This window comes from Rhinopithecus roxellana, chromosome 12 (genome assembly GCF_007565055.1).
Source record: "Rhinopithecus roxellana isolate Shanxi Qingling chromosome 12, ASM756505v1, whole genome shotgun sequence".
NCBI lineage: Eukaryota > Metazoa > Chordata > Mammalia > Primates > Cercopithecidae > Rhinopithecus > Rhinopithecus roxellana.
The window spans coordinates 2223228-2238648 of NC_044560.1; the positions used below are offsets into that span (position 1 = coordinate 2223228).

Below are 15421 nucleotides of genomic sequence, written 5' to 3' on the forward strand. Positions count from 1 at the left end.
TGAAAAATAATAATAATACAATTCCCAACTATACCTTGCTTCCTAGACTACATTTTTTTTTTTTTTTTTTTTTTTTGAGACAGAGTCTCGCTCTGTCGCCCAGGGTGGAGTGCAGTGGCCGGATCTCAGCTCACTGCAAGCTCCGCCTCCCGGGTTTACGCCATTCTCCTGCCTCAGCCTCCCGAGTAGCTGGGACTACAGGCGCCCGCCACCTTGCCCGGCTAGATTTTTGTATTTTTTAGTAGAGACGGGGTTTCACCGTGTTCGCCAGGATGGTCCCGATCTCCTGACCTCGTGATCCGCCCGTCTCGGCCTCCCAAAGTGCTGGGAATACAGGCTTGAGCCACCGCGCCCGGCCTAGACTACATTTTTAACAATGTAGTCTACTGTCAATATACTTTTTGTTTTTTTGTTTTGTTTTGTTTCGTTTTAGACAGAATCTCACTCCGGTTGCCCAGGATGGAGTGCAGTTGTGAGATCACGACTCACTGCAGCCTCAACTTCCCCAGCTCAGGTGATTCTCCCACCTCAACATCCCGAGTAGCTGGGACTACAGGCACTCACCACCACGCCCGGCTAATTTTTGCATTTTTAGTGGAGACAGGGTTTCACCATATTGCCCAGGCTGGTCTCAAACTCCTGGACTCAAGCAGTCTGCTCGTCGTGGCCTCCCAAAGTGCTGGGATTACAGGTGTGAGCCACCACCATACCTGGCCAGTGTGCACAATTTTTTTGTTTGTTTGTCTGTCTTATGAGACAAAGTCTTGCTGTGTTGCCCAGGCTGGAGTGCAGTGGTGCTATCTTGGCTCACTGCAACCACCACCTCCTGGATTCAAGCAATTCTCCTGCCTCAGCCCCCGAGTACCTGGGATTACAGGCGCACGCCACCACGCCTGGCCAATTTTGGTAATTTTTTGTAGAGACGGGGTTCCGCCATATTGGCCAGGCTGGTCTTAAACTCCTGACCTCAAGTGATCCACCCACCTTAGCCTCTCAAAGTGCTAGGATTGCAGGCGTGAGCCACCACTTCCAGCCCATTGTGCATGTTTTTGGGGTTTTGTTGTCCCTCTTTTTCTTCTGCCCAGCAAAAATCCAACTAGCACCTGACTGAAGCTGCAGGCTCGTAATATCCAGAGGATCTGCCTGTTCCACCTGTGCTCCAGTAACACCACTTAAAACTGCATGATTTTGACATGTTACCCTGTCCTCTCTGAGCCTCAGTTTCCTCATCTGTGAAATGGGAACAGCAATGGTGTCCCCTTCAGCAGCAGGCTGTCACAGCCAAGTAAGGTACTCCACGTGACGCATTGCGCCTGGCATCTAGTAAGCATTCAGTAAATGGTAAAATAATTAAGTTTCTTGAGTCTGAGACATAATCTTCATATTACAAATATATACACTTCCAATCTGTTTTCGACTTGTTTTTATAAACTGATTAGGGCAACATACATTAAGATATTGAAATAGGCCAAGCGCGGTGGCTCACGCCTGTAATCCCAGCACTTTGGGAGGCAGAGGTGGGTGGATCACCTGAGGTTGGACGCTTGAGACCACCCTGGCCAACATGGCAAAACCCCGACTCTACTGAAAATACAAAAATTAGCCGGGCATGGTGGTGGGTTCCTGTAGTTCAGCTACTCAGGAGGCTGAGGCAGGAGAATCGCTTGAACCCGCAAGGCAGAGGTAGCAGTAAGCTGAGATCGTGCTACTGCACTCCAGCCTGGGTGACAGAGCAAGATTCCATCTCAAAAAAATAAAAATAAAAAGATAGTGAAGTAATTGGCCAAACAGAGCTTTTCAACGGTAGAGCAGTCATTAAAGGTAGCCACGGCTGGCAGGAAGCACCTTCATGCACTCTGCCGACGGAGAGAGACAAGCTGGGTAACAGGCAACCTTACTCTAGCCCTAACTCTAACCCTAACCCTAACCTGGACACAGGTGGCTGAGGACCTAGGATATTCATGCAAAGTCAGGGAGCCTCCTGTCTGCCTCCCCACTTGAAGGCAGGGACTGGGCTATGCTTGTCATCTTAGAGAGCCCTCCTAAAAAAATGGCAGAGATGGCCGGGCGCAGTGGCTCACGCCTGTAATCCCGGCACTTTGGGAGGCCGAGGTGGGCAAATCACAAGATCAGGAGATCGAGACCATCCTGGCTAACACGGTGAAACCCCATCTCTACTAAAAATATAAAAAATTAGCCGGGCGTGGGGGCAGGCGCCTGTAGTCCCAGCTACTCGGGAGGCTGAGGCAGAAGAATGGCGTAAACCCAGGAGGCAGAGGTTGCAGTGAGCCAAGATTGTGCCACTGCACTCCAGCCTGGGCAACAGAGCAAGACTCTGTCTCAAAAAAAAAAAAAAAAAAAAAAGGCAGAGACATCATAAATCCTGGGAGAGGCCCATTGTCAGAGGCAGTTACAAGTGGTGGCCTTGGGCAAGTTATTGAACCTCTGCAGGTCTCTGTACTCATCAGTGCAGTTAGGACCACATGAGACATTACCTTTAAGGAGCGAAAGAAGTACCAGGGTGTGGGAAGCTCTCAATAAATGGTAGCCCCTTGTGATGACAAATCCATCACTAGAGTCACAGGCTTTTGTTCTGTTTTAACCTCTCAATGAAATCAGTCTCCTGCGTGACCTCTTTAACAACTTCTTCTTACAGTGGATATTAAAACCTGGGTTAGGCCAGGCATGGTGGCTCATGCCTGTAGTTCCAGCACTTTGGGAGGCCAAGATGGGTGGATTGCTTGAGCCCAGGAGTTCGAGGCAGCATGGGCAACATTGGTGAGGTCCCATAACTACAAAAAAACAAAAAATACAAAAATTAGCCAGCTGTGGTGGTGCGTGCCTATAGTCTCAGCTACTCAGGAGTCTGAAGCAGGAGGATCAATTGAGACCCAGAAGTGGAGGCTGCAGTGAGCCATGACTGCGCCACTGCATTCCAGCCTGGGTGACAATAACAATTTATTTAAAAAAAGAAAACAAAAAACTTGGGTCTTTGTGAATATACTTCCAGAAAGAGTCTAGATAGAAAAGTAGTTTTTTTGGGGTTTTGTTTTATTTTGTTTTTTTGAGACAAGGTCTCATTCTGTCATCCAAGCTAGAGTGCAGTGGTACAATCACAGCTCACTGCAGCCTCCACCTCCTGGATTCAAGCAATCCTCCTGCCTCAGCCTCCTGAGTAGCTGGGGCTATAGGCATGCACCGCTGCACCTGGCTAATTTTTCTATTTTTTGTAGAGATGGGGTTTCACTGTGTTATCGTTGAACTCACTATGTTGCTGGTCTTAAGCTACCGGACTCAAGTGATCCTCCTGCCTCAGCCTCGCAAAGTGCTGGGATTACAGGCATGAGCCACCATGCCCAGCCTGGAAAGTAGATTCTGCCTTCCTGAGGCTTCTCATCTATTTCTTAGGACTTGAGAGACTGAAGTTTGCTAGCTTGCTAGTGGTAGAGGGGAGACGTTGACAAACTGAAAACAGTCCACAGACCAAATCTGGACCACTGCCTTTTTTTGTACAGTTTGCAAGTCTGAGTGGTTTTCAGTTTTAAACGGTTGGAAAATAATCAAAACAAGAATGATATTTCATGACGTGTGAAAGTTGCCTGAAATTCAAATGCCTGTTTTCATAAATAAGGTTTTACTGGAACACGCTCACAGTCACTCATTTCTAGCTGGTCACTTCTTTGACGCTAGAACAGCAGAGATGAGTTGTTTCGACAGAGATCCATGTGGCCCACAAAGCCCTTTATGGAAAACGTCCGCTGACTCCTGGCTTAGGGTAAGGATTTAGCATTCCCATGGCCCCAGCTCTGTCCCCGCCTCCCAGGCTCCCCCGCTCAGCCCCAGCCCCGCCCCCACCTCAGAGAGTGTGTCCCTTGAGGACATGAAGCCGAGAGGACACAAACGCCCACTAGCATCTCCCTGCCAGGCACCACCTCAGGCCCTGCAGAGATGTCATCTCAGTAGTGACAACATTCCCACTTTAGGAATGAGGAAACTGAGGCTCAGAGAGGCACATCATCTGCCCGAGTTTATACAGATAGTAAGCGGCAGAGCTTGGATCTGACCCCAGCCACGCTAACCTCAAACCCATACTCCACGCCCTGGTTTAGAATTCCATGACCAGCCCAGAGGCAGGACACAGGTGAGGACCCCTGGGTGCCGTCTGGCCTCTGCCCAAGCTTTCTCAGGTGACACAGTGACACCCTGGGGCCTGTTCCCTTGCTAAGCACATCCCTCCCACTCCTCCGTGTTCCTGCCATGTTCCAGCCTTGGCTCCCGCCTGCGTTTTCACCCGACCCTGGCAGCCAGAATCAACATGGCTGCCCCAGCACCCGCTCCCATGGAGCCAAAAGAACCTACTTCCCTGCTGCCGCGGCCTGGGATTCCAAACAATAATGAAAAAAAACCCTAAACCCGTGCCCAGGACAGACAGATCAATTCCACGGAAAATACTCACCTGTAGTGGGGCACGGGGGAGGCATTTCATGGACCGAGGGGAGCCATGTAACCTGCTTTTACGTGTCCAGTTTTACTCACCAGGCCTTGCCGAGGAGGAAAGGGGCCCTCTTGGCCAATGTTCTGGATTAGGAAGGGATGTGTTTTATGAGGGTTTTAAACCGTCTCTGGCCTTTGCAGATTTGCTTTCCTGGACCATGGTCCCCATGGGTCCTCTCCCTCCAGGGATTTTCCACTCACCTGATACCTGTTTTCTCCTCTCTGTTGCCTCTGGCCAGGCAAGGTGCCCAGACGGCCATCACATACGACTCATGTTTTCCCAGGAGCCTGTCTCCATGAAGAGACCCTCCAGGGCGGCTGATGTTAAACTTCATGGAACACTTTTTTTCACTAGACCAGGAGGTTTTCCAAATCTCCCTGGCTGAACACTGCCAGCTTGTTCTGCTCAGGGGAAAGTAGCCAGTTGTCCCGCAAAGCCATGTACGTGTGTGAGTCCACGTGTGTCTGTATGTGCACATGCATTTGTGTGTGTCAATCACACCAAGCTGTCGGTATTAAAATCCTGCTCAAGAGCTGGAGGAAGGGTGAGGAGGGAGGCAGAGTAGCTCAGCAGTGAGCACAGACCTGCTGGGATTTGGCTCCCGTGAATGTAGTCTCTTGGGAGGGGAGGGGAAGGGAGGAGAGAGGAAGGAAGGGGCCCCCCATCCCCATCCCAAAGTCCCTGAGCTGGGCACTCATGGCAGCAGAGCTCCAGGTGTCACTGTTCACCCATCATGAGCTGGTGGCCCGTGGCCATCCCTGGCCTGAGTACCAATGGCCTCCTCACTGTTCTCCCGACATCTACGCAGTTCCCAGAGCTATCCCGGATTCAGCAGCCCAAGCAGACTCCGAAGACAGATTCCATCACATCTGCCCTTTGCTCCACAGCTCCCCTCCAAAGGCCCCCATCGCACTGCAGATGAAACCCAAAGTCCTCCTCCTGCCTGCAGGACCCAGCCTCAGTGCTTTTCAAACCTCAGTGAGCAAAGGAGCACCTGGGGATCTCGTTCAGTAAAATGCAGAGCCTGATTCAGGAGAGCCAGGGCAGGGTCTGGGATTCTGTACTTCTTTTGGTTTTTTTGAGAGAGTCTTGCTCTGTGGCCCAGGCTGGAGTACAGTGGCACGATCTCAGCTCACTGCAACCTCCACCTCCCAGGTTCAAGCGATTCTCTTGCCTCAGCCTCCCAAGTAGCTGGGATTACAGGTGCACCCCACTGTATCATGCTAATTTTTTTGTATTTTTTGTAGAAACGAGGTTTCGCCATGTTGCCCAGGCTGGTCTCAAACTCCTGGCCTCAGGTGATCCACCCACCTTGGCCTCCCAGAGTGCTGGGATTACAGGCATGAGCCACTGCACCCAGCCTGGACTCTGCATTTCTAACAAGCTCCTGGTCCAGGAACCGCAGGGTGAGTGTGGATCCTTGCTGCACCGGGCGGGGGGTGGGGAGGGGGCTGAGCCATGGAAAAAGTTAGGTCCCCCGAGTGCAGCTCACCTCTTCCCTTCAGCCCAGAAAGGCTCCTTTCACATTTTCAGGGACAGACCTGGGATGTGAAATTTCAAACTCTGCCCTGAGTTAAATTCCAGGAGGGGGTACCAAGAGCAAAGAATAAAGGCTGGGGGAGGGAAGAAAAGCCAGAGAGGATGGGTCCCTGCTGTTTTCACTAAAGCCAGGCCACAGGGACCCTCAGGCCTGGCCTGCTGAACTGTGCACACACACATCACCCCCCCACACAAGGTCTCCTTGGCCTCATCTTCCCAGGGACCTCGGGGGAGGGCAACAGAGCAGATGACAGCTCATCTCTGCGCAGCTGATGCTGGGAGAAACCTGTGGCTTGCAGACCTGCCAGGCCCACAAAAACCACATCCTGAAAGATGGACCAAGTAGAAAAAAAGGCCACCGTCCACCTCAGGCCAGTTTCTGGAACTGTCAGTTCCTTTGGGGAATGCCTGACATGTTCTTTTTTCCTCTGATTTCATCCCAAACCTTTTGGGAAGCAGGGTGCATCGCCTTACACAAGTTACTTAGATTTACTGAACCCACTTCCTCCTGCAATAAATGGGCACGTGCCTCCCTGGGTTGTTAAGGAAATTAAATCAGAAACTGTGTAAAGGCCCTGAGGCACTAAAGGTCAATTTGGGTTCCCGACCTCCTTCCCACCCATTGTCTGCCCTTCATCCCAGGCACACAACCAGAGAGATGTAAGAGGGACATAACGGTTACCCAGCCCCTCTGGCATCTGACCAGGGTGGGCTAGTTGGGGTGAAAATGCATCTCTGTATATGAGTTGCTTCATATCTTTTGGCTTTAGTTTCCCCAGTCACAAAAGTGTGTCGGGGGTGGGGAAGGAGGACTATGATCTTCACAAGCCCTTTTACAGTTGGGATGTTAACCTTACATGAGAGAAATGCCTGGAAGAAAAGCATAGCTCGTTAGGAACGCCGGGGGGGTGGCGGTTGGAGGCCGGGCAGCTCGGAGGCGCAGTATCCTATCTGGGCCACTAGGCGGCTCCGAGGACAACAGATGAGCAAAGCCCGCTTTTGCAGCCTGGTTCTGTCTTCAGACCTTTCCAGGCTTCTTCGCAGGCCTGGCGGACACCAGCCGCTGCTGGGTAGGAAAGGCCTGTCACTTCCAGGCTGGAATCTCTTTCCCATTTTTACAGACCTCGAGGATGGGAGGAGGCCGTCACCACAATGGAGTCCTGCCCTGGGGTCTGATGGAGACCTTGGTCCGCCCTTCGGTCAGGCTCTTGGAGGCGTTGGGGGATCTCTGCCCTGCAACCCTTAGCTGAACCCCATCCTCCACTTCTTTCCTCCCATCAGGTCAGAGTGGGAAGAGATCTGGATTGGGATTCCCCCCTCCTGCACTTCCTGGCTGGGTAACCTGGATGATGGGGTAACAGTCCCCCATTGCAAGGTCAGGGGAAGGACTAAGCGTCGGAATACAGGCCCTCAGTACAAGACAGCTGCTCATCCTAAGCCTCTCCTGCCTTTTGCTCTCCCAGTGGCTTTTCACCCAGAAGGAAGATCCTCACCTGCAGAACCTCTCCCCAGAACTAGGTCTTTGCAGGTGACGAGGCAACCCAGCCTCCGCTCCCCGCAGATCAGCGTTTTTCGAAGTGACTTCCTCACCCAGGCGGAGCATTAAAAGTACCGATCCCAGCGCACCCAGCCCTGCTGAATCAGAATCTCTGGGGGTGAGGCCCAGGAATCGCCGTCTGAACAAGTCGCGGGCTGGAAACGGCTGCCCCAGATTACGGGGCAGTTCCCTGCTTCGCTCTCGCTCCTCCGGCCTCGGGAACGTGCAGGGGGGCGGGAGGCAAGTCCCATCAGCACTTTGAACTGGGGCTGCTTTTTAGTGACTCACCTCCCAGACTTCCTGCAACAGACAACTCTAAATAGCTCGGTCCCACCCTCCAGCAGGGGAGACATTCCGGTCGGGAAGGGCAGGAGGTTAGAAAGTGGGTGCCCCGCCAGGGCAGTCCAGGGAGATCCACAGGAGAAGCTGGCTGCACAGCACAGGGGCGCAGGAATAGGACGTTTTGTTTACAGGCTTTTGTTATTAAGGAAATTGCTGTCAGTCAAGGTAATTCTAGCTCAGATGAGCAATAAATATGCTCCCAGCTAATCTTACGGGGATTTTATTGGCACCCGGAGCACAGGTTCCTTTACCCTGACTACCACCTCCCCTCAAAGCAAAGCCCTGCTCCCCAGCGGCTTCCCCCAAGCATCGTGAGGGACTTGGGTCAGGCTTTTAAAAGTCTACTCTAAGTGAAGACAGAAGAGGTCCGGGCTTCCCGATCCTACCTGGAGGCCGGGGACGACCAAATGACCTCAAATAAAACCCTGGGTGACCTGGTTGGATCAAGGCATGAGCAAGCTACCCCGGGCCTGCTCCACACGCAGAGGTGGTCACCTGGCCCGCGGGCGGCCCGGGCAAGGAGGAATGTCTCGAGAAGGCAGCCGGCTCGCCGGAGTCGGTTCCAGCGTGTTCGAGTTACAGCTGCGAGCCCTCAGGGACACCGGCGGCAAGTCCCGGCTTGCAGAGAGGGGAGCCAGTCCCGGGAGAGCGCGAGTCCCGGCGAGCCCGAGTGCGCGCCTTATGCGCGCTCCCCGCGACGGCGCAGGGGGAGGGGAGGCCGCAGCAGCCACTCAGAGGAACGGTAGTGAAGCCTCCCAACAACTTTAACTGTCAATCAGACTTAATGGGGTATTAAAAAAATGGGGGAAAAAGGGGCCGCCCTCTCTCTCCGAGACGCAGCTGCCCGGGGAGCGAATGAATAGGGCCGCGCAGACCAAGGCGTCCGATCCACGCGCGCTCCACACCCGGACCCTCTCCAAGTTGGAAAGGACAAAAAGAAGGCAATAAATGCTAAAAAGGGAGAGAAGGGGAGCTGGATCGAGCGGCAACTCCCAGCCTCTGCTGGAACAGAGAGGGGAGGGAGGGAGCCGGAGCGAGCGAGCGCGCGCGAGGGCGAGCCCTGCACGTAAAGAAACTGACACCCGGACCCCCCACTTCTCCTGCACGTTGCTGGCAATCAGATCGCGTTTAAGCAATTTCCTGAGCCCAAGAATAGCAATGAGTCGGGAGACTTTCGCGGGCTGAATTGGGAGCTCCAAGCACTTTTTCCCCCCCACTTTTTTTTTTTTTTCCTGGAGACGGGGTGGGGGTGGGGGCGCTACAATTTGGAAACAGCTTTTTTTGTTTTGTTTTGTTTTTTTGTTTTTGTTTAATCTTGCACTTTGAAACCGCGGGACCGAGGCAGGGTGAGCGCGTGTGGTTGGTGCCTTTTTTTTTTTTTTTTTCTTCCCCTGCCTGAACTCCTCTGTCAGTCCGTAAACATTACCTGAGAATTCCCCAGCCGAAACGGCTGCTGGGGCAAGAAACTTCTTGTTAGAACTTTCCACCTCCAGCTTCCCCCTCCACCTCTTTTACCGTCCCAACCTTAGGAGACGCTTTTTCTCCCCCAGAGGAGAATTTATCTTTTTTTTTTTTTTTTCTTACCCGGTGCTTTGCATTTGGGAAGAGGTGATTTCAAGAGTGGCCAGGTGGGACGCCTCTCTCCTCCTTATTCGGTTTACTATTTATTGTTTGGGGTGTTTTTTAATTCCTGTATTGCTCGGCCCGGGGACTTTCGCCCCCTGCCCGGCTCCGCGGCGCGGAGGATGGTGTGGAAACGGCTGGGCGCGCTGGTGGTGTTCCCTCTACAGATGATCTATCTGGTGGTGAAAGCAGCCGTCGGACTGGTGCTGCCCGCCAAGCTGCGGGACCTGTCGCGGGAGAACGTCCTCATCACAGGCGGCGGGAGAGGCATCGGGCGTCAGCTCGCCCGCGAGTTCGCGGAGCGCGGCGCCAGAAAGGTACCAGGCACTGCGATTCCAGGGAGTGGGGGGCCGCAGGGGAGGGGGTGAGCCCACCTGCTGCCGCTGCGGGATCCCGCGCCCGGGAGCTGAGAGTCGCCGGCCACCCCACTACCCCGTGCCACCCACGAGTGCTGAGCTAGTCGGTTTCACCTTGTAAATTTCCCGGGCATCGGACTGTCTTTTTTGGCAGGTTCAGAGTTGATCCGCTCCTTTGGGATCGGTGGCTGGCTGGCTATTCACCCCCACCCTGAAACTTAGGAGACCCACCCATTTCCCACATTCCTGCCTCCCAAAGGAAGGTGTTGTGCCCCCCTCCCCCGCCTTCCCCCCTTTTTCTTGCCGCCACCCTGGTGAGTGCAGGGTGTGCGCACTCCTGGGTAGAGCTGGGAGCCGCCTGCTAGCTGGCGCCTCGTATTTTCCTTGGCAACCCGCTACCCAGCCCCAACCTGGGCGGCTGCAGCTCTGAAGACACGAGAGGGGGTACTTGGTTTGGGTTTGAAAAGGGAAGAGCAGTCTGGCCGGACCCACACTGAGAGGCCCAGGTGTTTGGAAAGCAGGAAAGAGGAGGCCAGGGTAAGCAGCTACTGATAAAGAGCCCTTGTTCTCACCTTCAACCCTGTCCCCTCCCCCCAGCACACCCCTCGGGGATCCCTCCCCCTTTAGCTGGAAGGTGGTGCTGCAAGGAGGGTCCTACCCACCAGACACAGCCTTTTAACTTTTTGGTGGTTCCGGCACCCCTTGCTCCAGGTTTTGGAGACCTGGTGCCGGAGAGCGGGGAGGGTGAGCAGGCTGTCACCCAACTCCCAGCCCAGGCCAGGCTGACTCACCCGGTGACCAGAGCCATCGGGAGAGGGAGGCAGGCCAGGCTGTCTCCAGCCAGCCCTGTGAAGAGGAAGAGCGAAAACAGGGAATTAGTTTGAAACTTAAACTGTTGTGAACTAGGGGGGTGAAAGGGCCGCAAAGCCAGCTGATCTGACATGGAGCCGCATACCTTGGGGATTAAGTAAACATGTACTGTAGAAAACCAAACCTGCATGTAATTCCAGGTTGCTTTTGTTTTGTTAAATGCTGCCCTGCGATTTACAATTCCTCCGGGGTGGCTCTGACTGGGACTGAACTTTGGAGCCTGAACTATCAGCCAAAGCCGATCCGATTAACTCTTCCCTAGCCGGGCTGGCCGGAGCCCGTGGTGGCCAAGCTAGCAGGGGTCTGGCTGTCCAGGACTCCCTCTTCTCCTTGGGTGGTTTGGACAGCTGCTTGACCTTGCATTTGGAGGGGGAGCTGGGAAGTGTTTTTAACCCTTGGACACAACAAATAAGGGGAAGTAAGAGTTGTTCTCAGCAGTTTCATTTCCTTGAGGCGATGCCTCATAAAAGGGCTCCCGAAGTTCTTTGTGAAGGGGTCTCAGAAGAGCAGATGAGAGTGTCCTTTGTGGGGGGGAAAGTGGGGTTTAGGACAATTGCATGTGATTGTCATTCTTTAGCTGTCTGCATCCCACAGAGACTTTTTTCTGAGTCTTCCAGCTCTCCCAAGTCCTAGGTCTCTTTTACTGTTCTTGTAGCTGACTACAGTAGGCAGATGAGGAACTCTTAGTCAATCTGGAAAAACTCGACTGACTGTAAACAATCCTAAATTGAAAGAAGTGTATGCCATTGGGGGGTGGGTGCGATAGTACAGAATGGAGCCTGCAAGTTCATGCACCGGGAGCCAAACCCCACCTAACTTGGACTGGACGTCTTCTTCCAGGGAATCCAGCCAGGGCCAATTAGAAATATGTCTTAAATTGGTGTCAGGGTCACCAAAAACAAAAACAGGATCCATGGGGGCCTGTGAAACTTTGAGTGCCATTTATAATCGGTTCAGTCATCTGACTCGCCAGGATGACCAGCAGCGCTCCCTGTAACTCGCCATTATCTGACCAATTACTGGAGCTACTTTATAATAAGGCTTCTGTTTGCTCTCATGGTGGGGAGTTTGGAATTGCGGCTTCTGGCCTGACACCAGTGAGAGGACTTTGGGACAACCCCCAGAGCCGGGAGTGTTTTGGGGCCTACTGGGGTTGGGAACAAAGGGTCAAGTGTTGAGGGAGTGGGGAATTTATGGGTTGGGGACAGGTGTGAACAGTGGGCTTAGGGGTGGCCCAAGGGCACTGAATCAGAAAGGGCCAGTGCCACTCACAGCCTGCAGTGATACTAGACAGGGGGTGGCTGTGCAGAACCACAGATGACGTTCCTTCTCCTCTTGATGGAAGTGGAGGCTGCATCTGAGAGCTTCCCACCCTAGATTCTGGTGGGATTGGATCTGGAGGGGAAAGACCCCAAAAAGGAAAAAAAAAAAAAAAAAAAAAAAAGGAGTACCAGAATCTCTGCAAATAGCTGACATGTCCAGGAGTTGTCTGTTTATTTGGGAAGGAGGGAGAGTTGACAACCCAGTTTCCCATAATGACCTTGAGTTAAATAGCATTTGGCAATATTCGTGGGTGGTAGTGAGCCTTAGGGTGCAAAGGTGGCCCAAATAAGCGAGGGCTTTTTTTAAAGGGACACTAAGGCTATAAGAATTTGAAAGCTCCTAATTAGGACGCGTCTCTCCTTACCCACAATGCACTGTGGCAAACTGAGGCAGGCCAGTCATGTTTAGGGTCTCCGGGCGTAAAGCTCTTGCTTTTCAATTTTCTATGCCCTCTTAGAATTCCTTCCACAAAAGCATTCACAAACCTTAAGCTTATTCCCCTTCCCTCCAAGGGAACTAACTTCTGGCTAGTGGTCAGCCCAGGCTCCAGTCTTTGAGTTTGACATGGTGTTGGCAGGAGCCCCCGGGGGGAGAAGTGGATCGTTCATTTAGAAGTATTCGTAGAGACCACTCCAGCCTTTGGTTTGGTGTCAAGCAAGTGGCTGGACTAGAGTCTTGGGCCATGATTGCAAACCCTGGGAGGTGGGGCAACATACACGAGCTCAATACCGCATCAAGAACTCCAGGACCTTGGCTGGGAGCAGTGGCTCATGCCTGTAATCCCAGCACTTTGGGAGGCTGAGGCGGGCAGATCACCTGAGCTCAGGAGCTCGAGACCAGCCTAGCCAACATGGTGAATCTCCATCTCGACTAAAAATACAAAAAATTATCCAGGCATGGTGGTCAGCACCTATAATCCCAGCTGGTCAGGAGGCTGAGGCAGGAGAAGTGCTTGAACCCGGGAGGTGGAGGTTACAGTGAGCCTAGATCGCGCCATTGCACTCCAGCCTGGGTGACAGAATAAAACTCTGTCTCAAAAACAAACAAATACTCAATTCCCATTTCCAAGAGGTAGTCTGAGGGGAGGTATTTCAGGGACATAGTGTGGGAACTGGCTTGGAGTTCTATCTTGCTATCAGTGAATTTACAGCATGTGGGTAGATTGCCCTGTTCCTAAAGCACTCAGCCAGGAACTAGCACTGTGAGTAGATTTATGAACCCCATTCTCCAGCACTTCCATTCAGCAAGTCCTGTGTCCTTCCCATTCCTAGCCCTGGGGCCAGCCCAAGCTCATAAGTCCCTTGACACCGTCTCTGAGAGACCAAGCTTAGCAAACCTGCCTGGGGTATCTGTTTGGTGTTTGGCATAGCTCCGGGCCTGTAGGAAAATGTAGCAAAGATGAATAAAGACCTAGAATGTGGCCAGGTGCTTACAGTGAAGGCACAAATCACCGTGTGTGTGTGCTTCCTGTGGTTATCATGACAAATTAGCACAAACTTGATGGCTTACCACAACAAAATGTATTCTCTCGTGGTTCTGGAGGCCAAAAGTCTGAAATCAAGGCGTCAGCAGGGTTCTGGGTTCCTCTCCACTCAAAGACTCCAGGGGAAGATCCTTCGTCATCTCTTCCAGCTCCTGGTGGCTCCTGATGCTCCTTGGCTTGTGGAAGCATGGCTGCAATCTCTCCTTTCATCATCACATGGCCTTCCTCACTGTGTGTGTCTAGGTCTTGTCTTTTTTTTTTTTTTTTTTTTGAAACAGAGTTTCACTCTTATTGCCCAGGCTAGAGTGCAATGGCATGATCTTGGCTCACTGCAACCTCCGCCTCCCGGATTCAAGCAATTCTCCTGCCTCAGCCTCCCGAGTAGCTGGGATTACAGGCATACGTGCCACCATGCGCAACTAATTTTGTATTTCTAGTAGAGACGAGTTTTCTCCATGTTGGTCAGGCTGGTCTCGAACTCCCAACCTCAGGTGATCCACCCGCCTCGGCCTCCCAAAGTGCTCGGATTACAGGCATGAGCCACCACGCCCACCCCCATCATCTTCTTATAAGGACACTAGTTATTGGATTCAAGGCACATACTAAATCCAATGTGATTATATCAAGATCCTTAACTAGTTATAGCACCAAAAACTCTCTTTCCAAATAAGGTGATATTCTGAAGTTCTGGATGGGCATGAAGTTTGGGGGATGCTACATGGTGGAAGCACAGAGGAGCAGTTAATTTATAGCAAGCGCTCATGAAAGGTTTCATGAAGGAGGGAGCATTTGACTGAGCCTTGAAGAAGGTCAAGAGTTTCAACCAGAAGGGGTGTGACAAGGGCAATCTAGGTGCAAGAAACCTCCTGATCAAAGGCTTTACCTGGCTGGAATTGCGAGAGGGAAGTAGAAAGGAAAGCAAGAAAATACTGTATCGTGGGACAGGGAGGTAAGCAGGGAGTTTACACCTCAGACTCTTGAGTCAGGGCAGTACTGGTGGGAATAGGAAAAAAGAGAAAGAAGAGAAGGGTCCAGACAGGCATCTATGGGTTTCTAGAGTCATCAGGCCAAAACAGCTGCACTAACAAATTCACAGGGGAGAGAGCAGTGGCCCATCTCTCCTGTCCTCTCTGTGCAGCCTGAAAGCAGGCAGGTAGGCTACCTGTTCTACCTGTGACCTCTAGAAGTCTTTCCGCTTGGAGCATGGGTCACAACTGACCTTACAAATGAGGCTGTCTCATGAATAGACAAACTTCTCCTTCTTACTCCCCCAGGCCCTTCCCTTGGGGGAACAAAGGTGTCTACTCTCAGACCATGGCCCCCACGGCCCCCTGCAGTCTTTCTCACCTGTGCAGGAGGCCAGAGACTAAGCTTTTATTATTTATTTATTTATTTATTTAAAAATAGAGATGGGAGTCTCTCGCTATGTTGCTTAAGTTAGTCTCGAACTCTTGGGCTCAAGCAATCCTCCCTTCTTGGCCTTCCAAAGTGCTGGGATTATAGGTGTGAGCGTCCACACCCGGCCAAGACTGGGTTCTTGACCCTGGAAAAGTTACTACCTTCTCCAGGTTGCAGCTGAGAAGCACAACTATGAAATGAGAGGGGTGACAATGATCCCTAAGATCCTGGCATGCTCGAAAATTCTCATTTTACAGATCAGTCAACCCAAGAAAGCAATGCATTGCCAGGCTTCCCTGAGTTGCAAGCAGGAGAATTCCGGGTGAAGAAAGCATTTGTCCCTATCACTGATGATCTAAGTCTTTGCTAGTCATCAGATGCCACCAAATGAAAAATAAGCAACTTAGAGTTGGAAAATGTGCTGTGCCCCAGCTCCACAGAGCCCCACACCTGTT

The 15421-nt window shown here is 52.2% G+C and overlaps 1 protein-coding gene across 3 annotated transcripts in view; it reads left to right on the top strand.

The window, feature by feature from the left end:
- Positions 1-7850: 7850 nt before the first annotated feature.
- DHRS3 (dehydrogenase/reductase 3) overlaps positions 7851-15421 on the top strand; it is a 53768-nt gene continuing 46197 nt past the window's right edge. For 2 of the 3 annotated variants that reach the window (XM_010371728.2, XM_030912647.1), the window contains exon 1: positions 7851-9853. In XM_010371728.2, coding sequence (XP_010370030.1) covers positions 9659-9853 — 195 coding nt within the window. In that variant the 5' untranslated portion in view covers positions 7851-9658. Of the gene's footprint in view, positions 9854-10219; positions 10430-15421 lie in introns of those variants that run through there. The other variant, XM_030912648.1, reaches the window with a different exon arrangement.